Source organism: Rhincodon typus, chromosome 4 (genome assembly GCF_021869965.1).
Source record: "Rhincodon typus isolate 14 chromosome 4, sRhiTyp1.1, whole genome shotgun sequence".
In the NCBI taxonomy this organism is placed as follows: domain Eukaryota; kingdom Metazoa; phylum Chordata; class Chondrichthyes; order Orectolobiformes; family Rhincodontidae; genus Rhincodon; species Rhincodon typus.
The window spans coordinates 48393008-48411742 of NC_063335.1; the positions used below are offsets into that span (position 1 = coordinate 48393008).

The 18735-nt window shown below is 41.4% G+C and overlaps 1 protein-coding gene across 1 annotated transcript in view; it reads right to left on the reverse strand.

Annotated features, from left to right (window-relative positions):
- fer1l6 (fer-1 like family member 6) overlaps nt 1–16715 on the reverse strand; it is a 110807-nt gene extending 94092 nt beyond the window's left edge. Inside the window, exons 1-6 of the mRNA XM_048595947.1 lie at nt 16603–16715; nt 10714–10768; nt 10476–10607; nt 6976–7038; nt 5031–5109; nt 3262–3421 (exon numbers count right to left, since the gene is read on the reverse strand). Coding sequence (XP_048451904.1) covers nt 3262–3421; nt 5031–5109; nt 6976–7038; nt 10476–10607; nt 10714–10768; nt 16603–16682 — 569 coding nt within the window. The 5' untranslated portion in view covers nt 16683–16715. The remainder of the gene's footprint in view (nt 1–3261; nt 3422–5030; nt 5110–6975; nt 7039–10475; nt 10608–10713; nt 10769–16602) is intronic.
- Between the last annotated feature and the right edge of the window lie 2020 nt (nt 16716–18735).

Below are 18735 nucleotides of genomic sequence, written 5' to 3' on the forward strand. Positions count from 1 at the left end.
TCTAGGTCTAGGCCCGAAACGTCAGCCTTCCTGCTCCTCTGATGCTGCTTGGCCTGCTGTGTTCATCCAGCTCTACGCCTTGTTATCTATGTTTCAAATATGAAGTGGCTTTGGGGTGCTGCCTGCTCAGAATCTTAGTAATACTGGCTGCAAGGATTCTATTTGAAATGAGTCTCATAGGAACATTGAAAAATAGGAACAGGAGTAGGCCATTCAGCCATTTGAGCCTGTTCCACCATTCCATGAGATCACGCCTTTGACCCAGATCCCTTCATACCTTAAATTAATTTTGTTAAATAATCTCAGATTTAAAAGCATATTGATCCAGCATCCACTGCTATTTCTGGAATAGAGTTCCAAATATCTACCACCCTTTGTGTGTAAAAGTGCTTCCTAACATCCCTCCTGTATGGTCTGGCCCCAATTTTCAGACTGTGCCCCCTTGTTCTAGAATTCTCAATCAGTGGAAATAGTTTAACTTTACCTACTTGTATTTTTCTGTTAATATATTAAAGACTTTGAGCGGATCACCTTTTACATTCTAATTCTTGGAAAACAGGCCTAATTTGTATAATCTCTTTTATAATTTAACACCTGAAGTCCAGGTTTCATTCTTGTACACCTATGCAGTACTCCCTCCAAGGCCAATGCATCCTTCCTAAGGTATGGTGCCCAGTATTCCAAGAAGGATTTAATCAAGGTTTTGCACAGTTACCGCATATTTCTGCATCCTTATACTCCAGCCCTCTAGGCATAAAGACCATCACTCCACTAGCTTTCTTTATTATGTTCTGCACCTGTTTGTGCCATTTAAAGATCTATGCACCTCACGAGCTTCTTTGTACAGCCGCTGTAAAAAATCTTCAAAAGATTCAATGAGCTTTTTCAGCCATGGCCTACCTGTCATGAATTTTGCTGGCTCTCACTGACTAACTGAAAATTTTCAGTGTTCGATTACCCATCCTGAATCATAGACTCCAACAATTTCCTCACCATAGATGTTAGGCTAACTGGTCTGTAATTCCCTAGTTTTCCTCTTCCGCCCTTTAAAAAAGGGGAGTGAAATGCAATTTTCCAATTCACAGTAATGACTCCTGTATCTAGGGAACTCTGAAAGATTATAGTTAAAGTGTATACAAAGTGCTCCCCTACTTCCTACAACACATTCAGATGGGAACTATCAGCTCCTGGTGATTTGACACTCTTAATTTCCTCATTATCAATGTTTTATTTATGTTAATTTTACCCAGTGCCTGTTCCCAATCAACTGTTTATTTCCTTGGGTCCAAAGGCAAGCTACCCTTTTTTCTATAAATACTGAGGCAAAATGACAATTCAATATGTCTGCCATTTCCCCATAGTCATTGACATTATCCCCACTTTCAGTCTTTAGTGGACCAACATTGCTCCTGAACACCTGCTTTCCCTTCATGAAACTATAAAATTTCCTCTTACTGATTTTGATGTTCCTGCCAAGTTTCCTTTCATAAGCCCTTTGAGTAGCTCTGCTTTGCGGCCCTTTGCTTGTCTTTGTATCTTTCCCATTCAGAAGGATTCATGCAGTTTTTTTTGCATTTTTGTAAGCTGCTTCTTTTAGTTTTGTGCTGTCCCTTAGCTCTTTAGTTATCTATGGTTGTTCTTTGTTCTGTGAAGTGGAGCTTTCCCTCTTTCTGGTACAAACCGGTTTGAATTATGTTAACCAGTTTTTTTAAACATCCTCCACTGTTCTTCAGTTGTTTTAGCAGATTTTTCAAGTTTACTGTGGACAATGTCTGTCCCATCTTATTAAAGTTGGTCTTACCTAAATCTAAAATCCTAGTAGCTCATTCATGTTTTTTGCTTTCAAACGCTACATCGAACTTGATCGTGTTATGATCACTATTTAACGACAATCCTGTTTTACTGATCATAGGTCTAAACGGTCATAATCGCTCCAGACTCATGTACTCCTAATCAGTCATATCGCTGACAGATGTAATAGCAACTTGTGTAGAAAGAATGCCATACTGGCACGTGCAGCATTGGAGGCAGAACTGAGAAGACAAGAACCTGCATCCTCTATAATGCAGCTGACCTGGAATTGCTTTCTGCTGACTTTAATGGCTGAATTGGAACATTTCCCATTCATTGGCACTTGAACCAGCCCCTTTAGCTTGATATTTTTAAAGTAAAATTGCGATTCACTACCTTAAGAGAAAAGGATGAATTTGGTTGAATAAGAAGTTTTCAAGATGTTCATTTTCACATGAACAAACATTAAATACTTTACTCCTGCATCGAGAAGACTCATGTTTTACCTTTTACTCAGAATAAATTGCTACATTATAATCCAAAAATCTATTGTTTTGGATAGACAATTTTGGAAAAATACAGCAGATCGATTAACATTTGAAATCAAAACCATAAGTGAACATTTCAGGCATATACTTCATCAGGTACATTCTATTGAAAAAAACTCAGAGCTGTCTTGTCTGTTTCCAGATGCTCCCTTCGTCTGCTTTGTATAACCAGTATTTCTGGAGGGGGATGTGGGTGTTATTTCAGATTCTGCGACTGACATTTCCTTCTCCTCTGTTCCCTTTTAATTACATGCAGGTTTTAAGCTGAGCGCAACTGTGCTGTCTCTCCAACAGCAAGAGCTAATCATGGTGTTTCATCAGAGACATTAGAGATTGAGTTGATGTGAGCTGGTTCTTGGGTGGGGAACCTTCATTCCTGGCTAGCAGCATGGCTATAGCTCTCCCCTCTTCCTTGTGCAATATTCCCAAACTTGATTTTCAAGGCCTCAATGTCTGATCGTGCTGTTGCCATTTCCAGCCCCTCCAGACCCGCATCATATTTCCTTTTAATCTCCCATCACCATCCCTTTGACTTGCCACAACACCCCCTTTGTTATTCAGCCCCTCCTGCCTTCCACCCTCTCATAGACATTTTCTGAAGAAGGGTCTAGGCCCGAAACGTCAGCCTTCCTGCTCCTCTGATGCTGCTTGGCCTGCTGTGTTCATCCAGCTCTACACCTTGTTATCTCAGATTCTCCAGCATCTGCAGTTCCTACTATCTCATAGACATTCCCCTTTGACTCTTTCCCCTCACTCCGTATATTCACATTCTTCCAGTTCTGATGACAGGTTAGTAAATCAGAAACACTAACGCTGTTTTTCTCTCTGTAGCTGCTGCCTAGCATTCTGACCATTTCTAGCACTTTTAACTCAATTTTGTTTTCATTTCATTTCTCGCAAAGGAACAAGAGAGTCACCATACTTTTCAATTTCTTCTTCAACGGATTCAGTAGTTTTCGGAGGAGGTGGTGCACTGTCACCTTTCCCAGTGACACAGATGTCACATTTAAGGTAGCCTTTCACTCCAGTTTTTATATCACTAGGATCAGTAAGAGGTGCCCACTTGTCACAGAACTGATGGCCTGTAGCAAGGAAAAGAGATCAGGTTAATTCAGTATGCTGACTTTAATTCATTTTATAAAATTTTCAATAACAAGCCAGAATTACAAAATTGCTGCATTAATGCAATTGCTACAGCATTCCAGCAGATTACAGGGTCCTTTGAATATTTTGCTAAATGAATGGATTTTTAAAATAATATTCATTCATAGGATGTGGGCAATGCTGGCATGGGCAATATTAATTGCCAATCTCTAAATATCCCGAATGCACGAAGTTGGCAGTCAGACTCTTTTCTGACCCAGTCCAGACCCAGGGATGGCCTGGACACACAAGGGACAGCTCACATTGTGACAGAGACAATCCATATTCTGAACTCCTGCCCTGAGAGATCTGTTCCTGTTGGCATCACAACCATTAACCAGCATCGTTGAGTGGGTTGTACACCTCAGCATTGAACTGCTACTGCTTTCCTGGCCACACAAATAAATAAAACCAATTGCTGTGGGAAACGGAGTCAGACAGCTGGTTTGTGTTGACTAACACCAACAGCACATGTTCAATTCCTACATTAGCTGAGGGTACCATGAAAGTCCCACTTTCTCAACCTCATCTCTTGCCCGAGGCATGGTGACCCTCAGGTTAAACCACCACCAGTTGTCTCTCTCTCTCTCTCTCTAATGAGTCCTTATGGAATGATAGCAACTTTACGAGGTAACCTGGACAGATCACTGGAAGTTGCAGTTTTCTCACTAAAACCAAGCCCGATGACATGACTCCCATCTGGGGAATTAATCCATCATTCTGGATTGGGAGAACATAGGAGGAAAGCTGTTCCAGCACAGAATCCAGTTTCAGAGCGGGAAACAAGTATCAGGAGGAAGATGGAAAGTCCACGAGATCAGATTAGGAAAGAGAAACAGTAAGATATTTAGAAAGTAGAGAATTGAAATGAAAGAATTGTCATTATCAATCTGGGTTTGTCTTTCTTTAGTAAATAATGTGCATTAAAAAATAATGCAGACATCTAATTTCAAATGCCTTGCACTGAAATTCTTCTCTCACAATCAAAATAATGCATTAAAAGAAAGTTTGTAAGTAGCTGTATGAATTATGAGAGGTGTTTTTTTCTGAACCTGCCATGGGATCAGCTGACACCGTGAATACTGGAATATCACGTGGGTCTGAACACAACTCTAGAATAAACATTTCTCTGGATGGGTGCTGTGACACAACCAGCTTTTCACAATGCCACGCAATCGACATGTCCAGCAGAATGTTACTTTCTCAGATGTAATTGTACCAATGAAACACAAAGATTGGCAAGGCAATCATGTGGACTCTTGAGTTGAAGATAAGACTATATGTAGATACATTTGCTGGGAGGCTAAATGCAGCACATCATAATCCTATGTCTGTTGCTTCAGATTTCCTTCCAGTCATGACAATAGTGCATCAATTCTCCTTGAAGCAGTAATTATTGACATTAGTTTAAGATATAGCCTCTTAAAGGTATAAAATAAAATACCGTAACAGCAAGAAAATATAATCTCCCACTCACCCATTATACAGAACAGCCCCAAACTACTCCACTCACCCCTATAGCTTTGAACTGACAGCTATTGAATGTACCTGGTTCATTGTAAACTGTTCCCACATCCAGTTTAAATGTTCCGATCAGTGTTCCACGGATCAGTTTGGAATGCCAAACCTACACAATGACATCAGCATTGACAGAAATAGCAAATACGTGAAAACATTAACTGAAAAAATCATACTGTCATATTAAGTAAAGTAGTAGCAAGACATTCCATTTTAATCTTCTATCTGTTTATTAATTGTGGGAAGCTTTGATCAGTTCATTTGCTGATAGTTTCTTATTCCTTTAATGGTCCATTTTACATCTTTCTATTTATAAATGGGAACATAGATTACAAAAGCAGGGAAGTTATGATAACATGAACTAAATACTGGTTCAGCCTTAACTCTTTGTCCAGTTATGGAGTCATACAGCATGAAGACAGATCCTTCAGTCCAACTCATCCATGCTGACCAGACCCCAATCTGACCTAGTCCTATTTGTGAGCATTTGGCTCATATCACTCTAAAGCTTTCCTATTCAAATATCCATCCAGATGCATTTTAAATGTAATTGTACCCACCTCCACCACTTCCTCTGGCAGCTTGATATACGCACCATCCACCGCGTGAAAAAGTTACCCCAAGGCCCTTTTAAAATCTTTCCCCTCTCACCTTAAACCTGTGCCCTCTAGTTTTAGACTCCTCCATCCTTGGAAAAAGACCTTGGCTATTCACCCCCCCATACCCCTCATGATTGTATAAACTTCTGTATGGTCACCCCTCAACCTCTGATGCTCCAGAGAAAAAACCCCAGCATATTCAACTTCTCCCTATAACTCAAACTCCCATCCCCCCTCCCCCCAAGTCCCGTCAACATCCTTGTAAATCTTTTCTGCACCCTCTCATGTTTAACCACATTCTTCCTGTGGAAGGCTAACCAGAATTGGGCACAATATTCTAAAAGTGGCCTCGCTAATGTCCGGTACAACGACAACATGACATCCCACTTCCTATATTCAATGCACTGGCGAATGAAGGCAAGCATGCCACATATCTTCTTCACCACCCTGTCTACCTGCAACCCCACTTTCAAGGAACTATGCACCTGCACCCCTAGGTCTCTTTGTTCAGCAACACTTCTCAGGTCTCCACCATTAGCTGTTTAAGTCTGCCCTGATTTGCCTTACCAAAATGCAGCACCTCACATTTATCTAAATTTAACTCCATCTACCACTCCTTGGTCGATTGGCCCACCTTTCTGTGTGAACTTTAGGAAGAATGTGCAGGCATTCCAGAGGATGCAAAAAAAATTCACAGCTGGTTTGGAGAAAATGGGGTGATTCTCCTTGGAGAAAAGAAAGTTGAGAGGAAATTTGATAGATGTATTCAAAATCATAAGGGATCTGGACAGAGTGCAGAAAAAGAAACTGTTGCCATTTCTGAAAGAAGAGTGAGAGGACACCAATTTAAGATGATTGCCAAAGGAAGTAATGCCGACACAAAAAGTAAGTTCCTTATGTAATATATAATTAGGATTTGGAATGCAGTGCCAGTCAGTCTGGTGGAGGAAGCTTTAACAGTAACTTTCAAAAAAGAATTTGATCACTTATTGAAGAAGAAAATAATGCAGAGCTCTGTTGAGAAGGCAGGGGATTGACACAAAGTGCCTTAATCTTGCAGTGAACTAGTATTGAGATGACAGATCGAGTGGCCTCCTCCCGTACTGTGAAATTCTCTGATTCAATGGAAATAGCAGGTTCAAATAGTGCAGCAATCTGCTGACTCACTGTCCCTCTATTTACACTAACCCAATATGTTAAATTTTCTGCTTCTAGTTCTATATCTAGCTGATAAACATCTCTCAGCAAATCTCACTTTAGTGAAATTGTAATAAGATTCCATTATAGCACATTCGGCAATTAAACCTTTGTATCATCTTTTATCTCATCATTTACAGAAAGCAATTTGAAATATGTATAATCATGTGATTACTTACTGAAAGTTTAATGATTCTGTCAAATAATATTTCTGTTGGGCCAATGTAATCAAACACAAAATACTGCAAAAAGAAAATAATTAATCAATGTTGTTACAGTGAATATTTCAACTCGTTCTACCATACAGGCCCACATTACACAACGATATCAGAAGCACCAGAAATGTAACTGTAACTTAATCCGAGCAAATAGGGCACTCGAGAGAGGAGCATTAATGCATGGAATGGACTTTTCTTCCTTGCTTGATCCTGATTTCTAAACTTTTTCTTACTGTCCACCGAAATGAAATTAAAATCTCTGAACATAAGAAATAGGAGCAGGATAGACCATTAGCCCCTTGATCCTGCTCCAGAATTCAGTAAGGCCTTGTTGGATCACTTAAGTAACATCTTCCCACAGATTCCCTATATCCCTTGACTTCTTGTGTATCTAAAAATCTGGCAATCTCTGACTTGAATCTACTCAACTACTGAGCATCTACAGCTCTCGGTGGGACACAATTTTACCAAAGTTTTGCAGCCTTTCTCTGGAGAAATTGCTCTATACTAGTTAGTTGATCCCTTAGTCTGAGATTGTGATTCCTTGTTTTGGATTCCCAGCCAGGGGAAACAGCTTCCTATGTCTCTCCTGCCAAGGTCTTAAGGATTTACTACTCAATCTCACTTTGTAGGGTGGGCTCCTTATCTTGAGAATCGGTCTATTGAACATGCACTGCACTTCCTCTAAAGCAAGCATATTCTTCCTTAGGAATGGAGACCAGGTATAGGTCTAGTCTCACCAAGGCTTTGTTTCACCATCTATGTGGCAAATTAATTGCTAAACTATTTAAACAAGCTGCTTTATTTGATTTGCTAGATAATATATACTATAATATAAATATAATAGAAACATAATTCCAGTAAAACAGTTTAGATGCAACCTCAAGAATATTTTAACAACATTGTTTGACATTACAGTTGACTAAATAGCCTCTTCAATAAAGTAAAAGTCTTGTAAATGATTTTCAGCAAGTGAGTTACAAATTAAATGTGAAATGTTCATTCAGCAATGAAGGTTTCTATATTGTTTTAGAAACATACATTGTTTTATGTTTGACAAAGTTAGCCAAATAGTGCAGTAAATATTAATTTATGTTTATTGTCAGATACAATCAGTTTAGCTTTGTAATGTTTAGTGATTTTAAAACCTTTTTTCTCAAAAATGAAGCAGAAATCAATATTTGCTATTGCATCTAACCTTCCATTTCATTTAGCAAGGAATGCATTTGTGTATTATTCTGTTGTCCTTTTATGGGTCATAATTTTGAAAGGATCATTTATTTCCAGAACATTTGTTACTTTTCTCTTCCTCACTTTTCACCTATGTCACACATCATTCATAACAAAGAGTGTTTAGGCCTGTGGGCATATGATGCAGGGTCCTGGTAGGACCAGCAAGGAGTGTGAGTGTGAGAATGACAGTCAGTTTGTGTGTGTGCAAATGATGGTGTGTGTGAGTGTGAGTAAATTAGTGAATGAGCGTGTTTGTGTGAGTGTGTGTGTGTATGTGCATGTGAGTGTGTGCGAGTGTATATGTGAGAAACAAAGTGTGTATGTGTGTGAGAGAGTATGTGAGAGTGAGTGTGTGTGTAAATGAGTGTGTGAGTGTGAGTATCTAAGTATGTGTGTGAGCATGTGTGAAAGTGTAAGCATATGCATATGAAAGAGTGAGCGTATGTTTGAGTGTATATGTGAGTGTGAAAATATGTGTGAGAGAGAGAGTGTGTGTGTGATTGTAGGTGTGAGTGTCTACGTATATGTATGAGAATATGAGAGTTTGAGTGACTGAGTGAGTGAATGAGTGAGTGAGTGAAAGTGATTGTATGTGAGAGTGACTCCATGTGAGAGTGAGTGAGTGTGTGTGAGCAACAGTGTGTGTGTGTGTTTGTGAGTGTGGTGTATGTCTATGATTGTATGTGTCTGTGAGAGTGAGTCTGTGTGTGAGAAAGGGAGTTTGAGTGAGCGTATGTGTGTGTGTGTTTGAGTGTGAGAGAATGTGCGTGCGTGTGTGTGTGTGTGTATTGGGGAGGAGAGCCAAGTTCCATTGCTCTGTCAACGTCACTCCATGACTGTGGTGTTCAGGAATTTTCAGGCAGCTTCCCAATGAAATTGTCTATCTCAATGGAAGAGATCTGATCTCCCAAAGCAATACAAGAAAGATCAGGAGGTGAATGTGTGAAGATTCCAAGATGTGAACTTGTATTCAAACTGACACAGCATATCGGAGTTCTGGAGCATTTCCTTTATGATTTATGAGCTAAATATTCAGGCCTCTCACCTTGCAAAAATGAGCCAGGAGTGACATTAGAATGGAGACTAAGAATTGGCCACCCTCCTGCTGGTTGTTGCTTCTGAGTAAGGGTCCTTTAAGTAGATATCCTAAATAGGTGCCTGAAGAAAGTGCCAATCTGGCCTATCAGGGCCCATTGACATCAACAGAAAGCCAGTGTTATGTTTGGACTAAATTAGGAGCAGCATAGTCTATGTATGTTCTGCCTACTATCTACTGGCAACCAGGCAGATGAGGAAAGATAACTTGTTCTTGGAATCTGTGAGACTGAGAGAGACTGGACTGCTCCTGAACAATAGCCTGAGCCTTTTGTCCTTCCAGCTCTCCTCTTCCCGAGTGATCTGTAAATTGGAATCCTGCCAGAAACCAACAAAACCACCTGATATTATGCTCAACCCGACTTTGACAGCTTCCCAGCAGGACCAGCTAGCACCCTACATTCTCTTGGATTCAACACTTGGAGAAAATTCACCCATTGTGTCATTTTATTAATACGCTCACAGAAGATGGGCAGACTTTATCTTTTAGTCCCTTTGGGTCTATTGTCTTTTAATTACATATCTCACAACAAGTGGGCAGTTTTCAATGAAACTATGTGTGTATGCCCCAAACTGGTTAGTTTTGGCCTAGGTTCATGTGGAAGCCTGGATCCAGTTGGATTTTTTCAAGGATCCCTTACACAGGGTATATAGTGACTTTTTTTTAAAATGTTGTCAGTTGTTTAATTTAGAATGCTGTTAATTGTTCTAGAACATCGTGGGTCATTTCAGTTGCTGTGGTGGAATTTATCAAAGTTGTCAAAATGTGAGCAGAGTTTTCAGAGCAGTTTGTGGGTGTGAATTGTTCCAAAGCATCCTCAATAAGATGGAAACCCTTATTGAAAAGATTTCTACTTTTCAGCTTTGTAGTTTCAGAGCGTCAATTGGGCAGGGAAAAGAACTATATAATTGTCATAGCGTTGAATTAACAAAGCATCACTGAGGTATACACTCTACTGAGTGCCCTTTACTATTATTGGAGACACATTTATGAATTATTATTTGAACTTTGAAAGCTGTTTCGATCTGTTCTGAACTGATGTTTGAACAATCTCAACGTAAGGTTGCTAAACCATCATAATGTATTCACAGCAGATGTGTTATTATTGCCATAAATGCTGAAATATTTTTACCTCATTGTAAAAAGGAGAATTTGTTGACTCTTTCACTGATGTTTGCTTTTTCTCTTCCCCAACCTCAATGATAACATGTGGATCGATATTGTCCCCAGCCAGCTGTCGTGCCTCAGTGATTGTAATACCAATCTAAAATAGAGCAAACAAGAGTTCCCCGATTAACTATTTTCACGTTGAATTTACTAAAGAAACAGTTATTGCAAAATTACTGAAATTGGTTCATTTGTCTCTCTACCTGGTAGTGTTGAGCTTTGTTTTCAGTGGGGTGTATTTTGGTTACTGGTCTTGATCTGTGAAGAAAGATTTTATTAATGAAATGTAATTACATCCAAAATTTTTCAATTAAGTAAATAAATTACTTAAATCAACAATCTGCTCAGATTGGAAAACAGTTATTGGCAGGAAAAGAATGCTGTTCCTAGTTTAAATTCAACTAATGAGTTACTGATTAATGGGTCAGTTCCTGTGTCCCAGAAGTCAAATACTGCTCATAATGGGGAGGGAAAAGGTCCTCAAATGGAATGAGTCATAAAGTCATAGAGTTGTACAGCATGGAAACAGACCCTTCAGTTCAACTTGTCTTGTTTGACCAGCTATCCCAAATTTATCTAGTCCCATTTGCCAGCGTTTGGCCCATATCCATCTAAACCCTTCCCATTCATGTACCCATTCAGATGCCTTTTAAATGTTGTAATTGTACCAGCTTCCACCATTTCCTCTGGCAGCTCATTCCATTACACACGCCACTCTCTGCATCCATTTTAAATCTTTCCCGTCTCACCTAAAACCTATGCCTTCTAGTTTTAGACTCCCCTACTGTGGGAGAACAACCTGGGCTATTCACCCTAACCATGACCCTCATGATTTTATAAACCTGTATAAGGTGTCCGCCCCCCCCCCCCCCCCCCCCCACCCCCCCCCGCCCCGCCTCCTATGCTCCAGGGGAAATAACCCCAGCCTAATCAGCCTCTCCCTACAGCTCAAACCTTCCAACTCCAGCAAAGTTCTTGTAAATCTTTTCTGAACCCTTTCAAGTTTAACAACATCTTTCCTATAGCAGGGAGACCAGAATTGAACGCAGTATTCCAAAAGTGGCCTCACCAATGTCGTGTACAGCTGCAACATGACATCCCAAGTGAGGTGGATAATTTGTTAAATATACATGCTTTCAAATATTAGAAGCCATCATCCAATGTATGGAAACAATTATCCGAAGGAACTGTGCCTCAGAGCTATCTGTCTTTCCCACACCCTGTGTGTCTCAGGTCATGATGACAATCTCAATCTACTAATGATTTGCGAGGCAGTCAACATTAGCTTTTATGGGTACGGAAGTGAGAAGGTAGGAAAGATTTATGGCATGAGCCAGTATGTTTTTATGTTCATTAATGTGCTATTTATATTCATTTGGCTTGAAAACTTTTTTAAATTCTCATGTAGTTTTGTGAGGTGCTGGGAATAGAAAAGCACTGATTGAAAATAGTGCTAGGCCATCCAAGAGTAGATTTTCTGGTATGCATAGTTTACTACTGAAATGTAAAACACAACACTAAGTGCACTGTCTTGTGAGCAATTTGCTGAAGTTAGCTCATTATCATAATAACAGGGAAGTCCATGTGCAGATTTGGGTGGAGGAATTTGTTAGGATAATGCTGCCCTGAATAACGACAACTATTCCCCAGGGACAGGCTCCTACCTGTACAAACCACTTAGCATTCAATAATGTCATTGCAGAGAACAAGCTCCTGTAAACCTCCCTACCTAGGAAATCAACATAACTCTCTGAAACACCATCTACTAATTTCTTCAGCTTGAACTTGTGAGTAGAACAGAATATACTGATGCTGAAGAATTTTAGACAAATAATGGAAACAAATATAACAATACGAAGTGATGGAAGGTGTCATCATCTGCTATAAAGCAGCGTTTGCTTAGTGACAACCTGCTCACTGCCATCCAGTTCGGGTTCCACCAGGGTCACTCATCTCCAGTCCTTATTACAGCCTTGGTTCAAACATGGACAAAAGAGCTGAATTCCAGAGGTGAGGTGAGAGTGACAGCCCTTGATAGTAAGGCTGCATTTGGCCAAGTGTGGCATCATGGTGTCCTAGCAAAACTGAAGTCAATGGGAATCAGGGAAATCTCTCTGTTGCAACAAAAACAGAAGTTGCTGGAAAAACTCAGCAGGTCTGGCAGCATATTGAAGAAAAAATCAGAGTTAACGTTTCAGGTCTGAGGAAGGATCACCGAACCTGAAACGTTAACTCTGATTTTTTTTCTTCTCAGATGCTGCCAGACCTGTTGAGCTGTTTTTGTTCCTGATTTACAGCATCCGCAGTTCTTTTGGTTTTTATTAAATCTCTCTGCTGGTTGGCATTTTAGAATTGTGGAAGGAGGCCATTTGACCCATCGAGTCTGCACTGATCCTCTAAATAGCATCCCACACAGACCCAGACCCCTTCCGTATCCCCAAAACCATGTATTTACCATGACTAATCCACCTAGCATGCACATCCTTGGACACTATGGGCAATATAAGCATGGCTAATCCACCTAACCTGCACAGCTTTGCACTGTGGGAGGAAACCAGAGCACTCAGTAGAAATTCACACAGACACAGGGAGAATGTGTAAACTCCACACAGTCACATGAGGCTGGAATTGAACCCAGGTCCCTGGTGCTGTGAGGTAGCAGTGCTAACCATGCCACCCCCAGTCATATCTGGCCCAAAGGGGATCTCCGCCTCAGGACATGACTGCAGAAGTTCCTCAGGCCAGTGACCTAGACCCAACCATCTTCAGCTGCTTCATCAACGACCTTCCCTCAATCATAAATATCAGAAGTGAAGATGTTCACCGATGTTTGCACATTGTTTAGCACCATTAATAGAGACATAGAAAATAGGAGCAGGAGCAGGCCATTTGGCTCCTCAAGCCTGGTCCACCATTCAACATGGTCTTGGCTGATAATTTATTTCAATCCTCTGTACCTGTTTTCTCTCCAGATCCTTTGATCCTTTAAGCCCTAAGAACCAATCTCTATCGTTCATGCAAACATTCATGTTTTGGTCTCAACTGCTTTCTGTGGTACGAACTGTAGAATCTCCTCAGACACTGAAGTAGTTCTCATCTAAATGCAGCAAGACCTAGACTATATTCAGGCTTGGTCTGACAAGTGGTAAGCAATAATCGTGGCACACAAATTTACAGGCAATGACCACCACCAATATGCAACAATCAGACTATTGTTCCTTGACATTCAATGGCATTGCTAACTCTGAATACCCCATTATCAACATCCTGGGGGTTATTATTGACTAGAATCTTATTTGTACTAGGAGTATAAATCCAGTGGTTACAGGAGCAGATCAGAGGCCAGGCAGTGAGTAATTTACCTCCTGACTCCCCAAAACCTGTTCCAACATCTACAAGGCACAAGTCAGGAGTGTGATGGAATACTCCCCACTTGCCTGGATTGGTGCAGCTCTAACACTCAAGAAGCTTGACACCATCCAGGTCAAAGCAGCCCGCTTGTTTGGCATTGCCTCCACAAGCATCCACTCCCAACATCACTGATGCTCAATAGCAGCAGTGTGTACTATCTACAAGATGCAATGCAAAAATTCACCAAAGATCCTCAAACAGCACCTTCCAAATCCACAGCTACTTCCATCTAGAAGGACAAGGGCAGCAGATAAATGAGAACATCACTGCCTGCAATCTTATACACAATATACAGAATATTTCTTAACTATGGCAGTGAGATGCCAGATGAGATTATGTGCTGACTCCCTTAAATAGCATAGGTACAGGACAATTCTCTTCCTTCCTTTTGCTTTGTTATCACTCCCTTTGCCATTTGTTCCATGACCCCCATGATCTCTAATCTCATTTGGCCTCTGTTCTTACCCTGGCTTTCCCTTTTGTTTCACTAACCTAAGCTTTCTACTTCTGCAGCATAAAACCCATCATATTTCTCTAACCAACATATTTCCACCTCTCTTCAGTTGCAAAGGAGAATCATATTGAACTGAAGTCTCTGGGCTGGACTTTCCCATTCTGGGGCAAAGTGTTATTTTCAGGTTGTGTCGTGGTGGGTGTCAGAAAGTTGCTGTGACCTATCTTTTGCCCATCGCTTCATTAATGATGCATCTTAATAGTGCCCTTCTCATCCATTCATGCACAGGAGAACCGAAATCCCCGCACTGCCAAGAACTTCCAGCATCCAGGCTACTGGAACCATATTTAAAATCCAGCTGCATACCACATAAGATGCTGCAAAACCAGGACCAACAGCACCATGTCCTCTTAGAAAAACAAGATCTCTCAGAAAAGGAAGCTGCCAACCTATTTTTCAGACAAGGACCTAGAGATATACTGGCCATTCCTTCCCCCTCTGTCCACTGGAGGATGCCAAAGAAGCAAACAAAGAGGCCTGGACACAGACACCTACCTGGGTCACTGCTGTCTCCAGGCTCTGACAGAATACATAATGGTGCGGGAAAATCATCTTCTGTGCTCCATCAGTATAAGTGCCACCATCTTCTCTCGACTCAAACTTCACCAATGCTCACACACTACCAACCTCATGATTGCCTATTTTGAAAGGCAGCTTCCAAAAAAAAGTACAAAGTGAGCGATCACTATGAAATGAATCTAAGAGCTATAAGATACATCCTGTGTAGATGTGTGAGTTGGCTGTATGTCCCTGTGCAGAAAATGATCTGGCAGGAACATGCAGGTCAAAGATGTCCCTCAACTCCAAAGGGAAATCTTGAGGGATTGAAGTAGATTTCTGAGATCAGCCAGGATAATATATTTATGCTAATGGGTTGCTAAAGAATGAATGAATAATTTTATCATCATGTATATTTTATAGTGAGCAGAAAGTAAAATACAGTGAAAAGTTCTTCCACTGTTGCCACGATCCGGCACCATTTTGGATAGTTTTAAGAATAAGAAAGAAATTAGAAAGATACAGCTGAAAGAGAGTCCATCAGTCCTGAGCCAGCTCATTATCAATGACACCTGCACTGCTGCCCTTCCTCTGCTGCCTCACCACTGTCTACACTGAACTTAATCAACGTTGAAGTTGCCACTCTTCAGGGTCCATCTTTCACGGCTGGGCCAATCCTCCTCTGCCACCGCCTCGCGGACACCTGCACCAGCGCAACCAACATCAGAGCCACATTTCTCACCACTGGGCCCACCTCAATGTCCATGTGATGCCCTTCTGCTACCACCAGCACCAGATCCAACCAACCAATCTGCAGGCACCATCTTTCACCCCTGGGCCTACCACACCTCTGCCAATGTAGCATCCGCCGATTCAGATGCCAGATTCCCATGCTGGTCCCAAAAAGTGAGTAAGGCCTCGCTCAAGTCAACTCTGGGCTCATTTGCCACCATCACAAGGTCCACACTGTGTGTGGGCCCACTCGCTGCCATCATGATGTCCTTGCTGGGCCTTCTCGCTGCTGCCTATACCGTCTGAGCTGAGGACAAGATATAAGTGAGAAGAAAATGACAAAAAAAGAAAAGAAATGCGGTCAGAATGAACGAGCCCTGGCTCAGGAATCCTACTCCACCGAACTTGGATGAAGGAAGGAGGCCACTGTCTGCAGTGCGTCAAGGACATATTGGTGAAGGGACATTAAAGTGGATGTCTGGAGAAGCAAGAATTGAGCTGCATCCACCAGGTAACCACTTTCACTTTTAAGCCAGGAATTGTTGCCAACTAGTTTATTGCAAGAGGAGGGGAGAGTTGCAGGCTGTATGTAAAGAAGGTGAGTTGAATATTAATGGAATACCAATGCATGGAAGTAGGATAGTCACCACTTATCAATGAGATTTTGATCTTGCTGATGAAACCTCAAGGAAAAGAAATCAGAAATTGTTTTTCTCAATGTCTAGAATCCGATTTCTTTTTTCATTCCAGTTCTATTTTCCCACATTTCTCACCATTGCCTATGTCACTTGAGATTTGGGAAAACTCAGCCCTCTGTTTCTCTCTCCATAGGTGCTGTGAGGTTTTCCTCTCAGGTTTAACATGATAATAACCTCTGACATGTGAAGTTACATCTGCACATGGCTGGAATTTAGAACACTGTACTGGAGTCACATACCTTTTTCTGGGAGAAATATTTCTGATGGAACTGCTGGATGGAATTTCAGTACTACCTTCATAGGTATCATGGTCGATCATTCCCGGCTTGTCCAGCACACTATCTCTGTCATCCAGATCAGCTAGGAAGCAATCACAGAAAGCTCTAGAATGCCAGCAAATGTCTAGCCAATCTTTCAACAAGAAGGCAGTTATAGTAGAGGGTGCTGATATTAAAGTGCGAAGTGAACAGTGTGACTGTACTGTGAAAGCATTTTTACCCATTGACAATTTACAAATAGGACATGTTTCATAACCTAGGAAGCAATAGGATTTTTACCTGAACCTATAGAACAAACTATGAACAGAAACAAAATTATTCAATCAAGACATAAACATAATAGATTGACATCGTGAATATTTATATTATGATCTCCAAAGTGATCGATTAAAAAAATCAAACATCAAGATTTCACATTTTAAGAACCTTACTGTAACAAAAGATTGCTTGACTAAACAGTACCTTTGTAAGCAACTTATACATTAAACCACAGAATAAAATACCCAAATGCCCTTTCTAATTTTTTAGCACAACTGGAAAACTTACTTTTCAAGCATATGTCGTGCTATCCTTTAAATAGACCTATAAATTTCCCCAGAATTAACCAAAATAGTACTTAGCTTCTTACTTCTGTTCTTTTCCTTGTACAGTTCTGCATGGTAATTTCTAACTCAAGAGCAATCCTTCATGGTGAGGGTGTGAATGGAAATGATCCTAATAGCAAAAGCTAGGCAAATATCCCAGCCTCATTTAAACATTTCAAAAATGTGGGGCTGATTGGACTGTCATGCTCTAAGGACAGGAAACCAAAGCATTTAACAGCAGGAGCTTTATTAAGGAGATGTTTACTCTACAGGCAGCAAGGTTAGACTAAGATATTTCCCACCCAGAACGGGCCAATGATGTAAGTGTTGTGTATTTGTGTAAGTGTCAGTTTAATTGAGTGTCACAAAGGATTTCTCTCTACAAGGCCTAGCAAGTTTTCTCGCCACATCTTACCAAACACAACACATTAATTACATTCCCCACCCCAATGGCCTTCCTCTCATCTGATTCTAGCCCCATTTTACCACTTGCCATACCTAACACTTCCAGTCAATCCATAAGCATGACCCTGATCTACCAGTCCCTTACTATTTTAATATACCGTCTTGCTTGCATGCTCATATTCCTGTCCTAGACCTGCCACAGTGTTCCAGTGAAGCCAATGCAAGCTGGAGGAACAGCATCTCATTTTCCATTTAGGCATTTAATGGACTTCAGGACCAACCACTGAGTTCAATACCTTCAGATCATGAACCCATGTACTCTATTTTGTTTCCCTTGCCTTCCTAGCATTGCCATCATTTTGTCAGTATATCAGCAAATGCTCTCCAAACACACACCACTACCCGTAATTGAATCAGAGATAGTAGGAACTGCAGATGCTGGAGAATCCGAGACAACAAGGTGCAGGGCTGGATGAACACAGCAGGCCAAGCAGCATCATAGGAGCAGAGAGGCTGACGTTTCGGGCCTAGACCCTTCAACAGAAAAGGGGGAGGGGAAGGGGGTTTTGAAATAAATAGGGAGAGAGTGGGAGGCGGATAGAAGAGGGATAGAGGAGAGGATAGGTGGAGAGGAAACAAACAGGTCGAAGAGGCGGGGATGGAGCCAGGAAAGGTAAGTGTAGGTAGGGAGGCCAGGAAAGGTTGGGAACCCTGCAGCCCAATGGTATCAATGTGGATTTCACAAATTTCAAAATCTCCCCTCCCCCCACCGCATCCCAAAACCAGTCCAGCTCGTCCCTGCCTCCCTAACCTGTTCTTCCTCCCACCTATCCCCTCCTCCCACCTCAAGCCGCACCTCCATCTCCTACAGACCAACCTCATCCCGCCCCCTTGACCTGTCCGTCCTCCCTGGACTTACCTATCCCCTTCCTAACTCCCTACCTACACTCACCTTTCCTGGCTCCATCCCCGCCTCTTCGACCTGTTTGTTTCCTCTCCACCTATCCTCTCCTCTATCCCTCTTCTATCCGCCTCCCACTCTCTCCCTATTTATTTCGGAACCCCCTTCCCCTCCCCCTTTTCTGATGAAGGGTCTAGGCCCGAA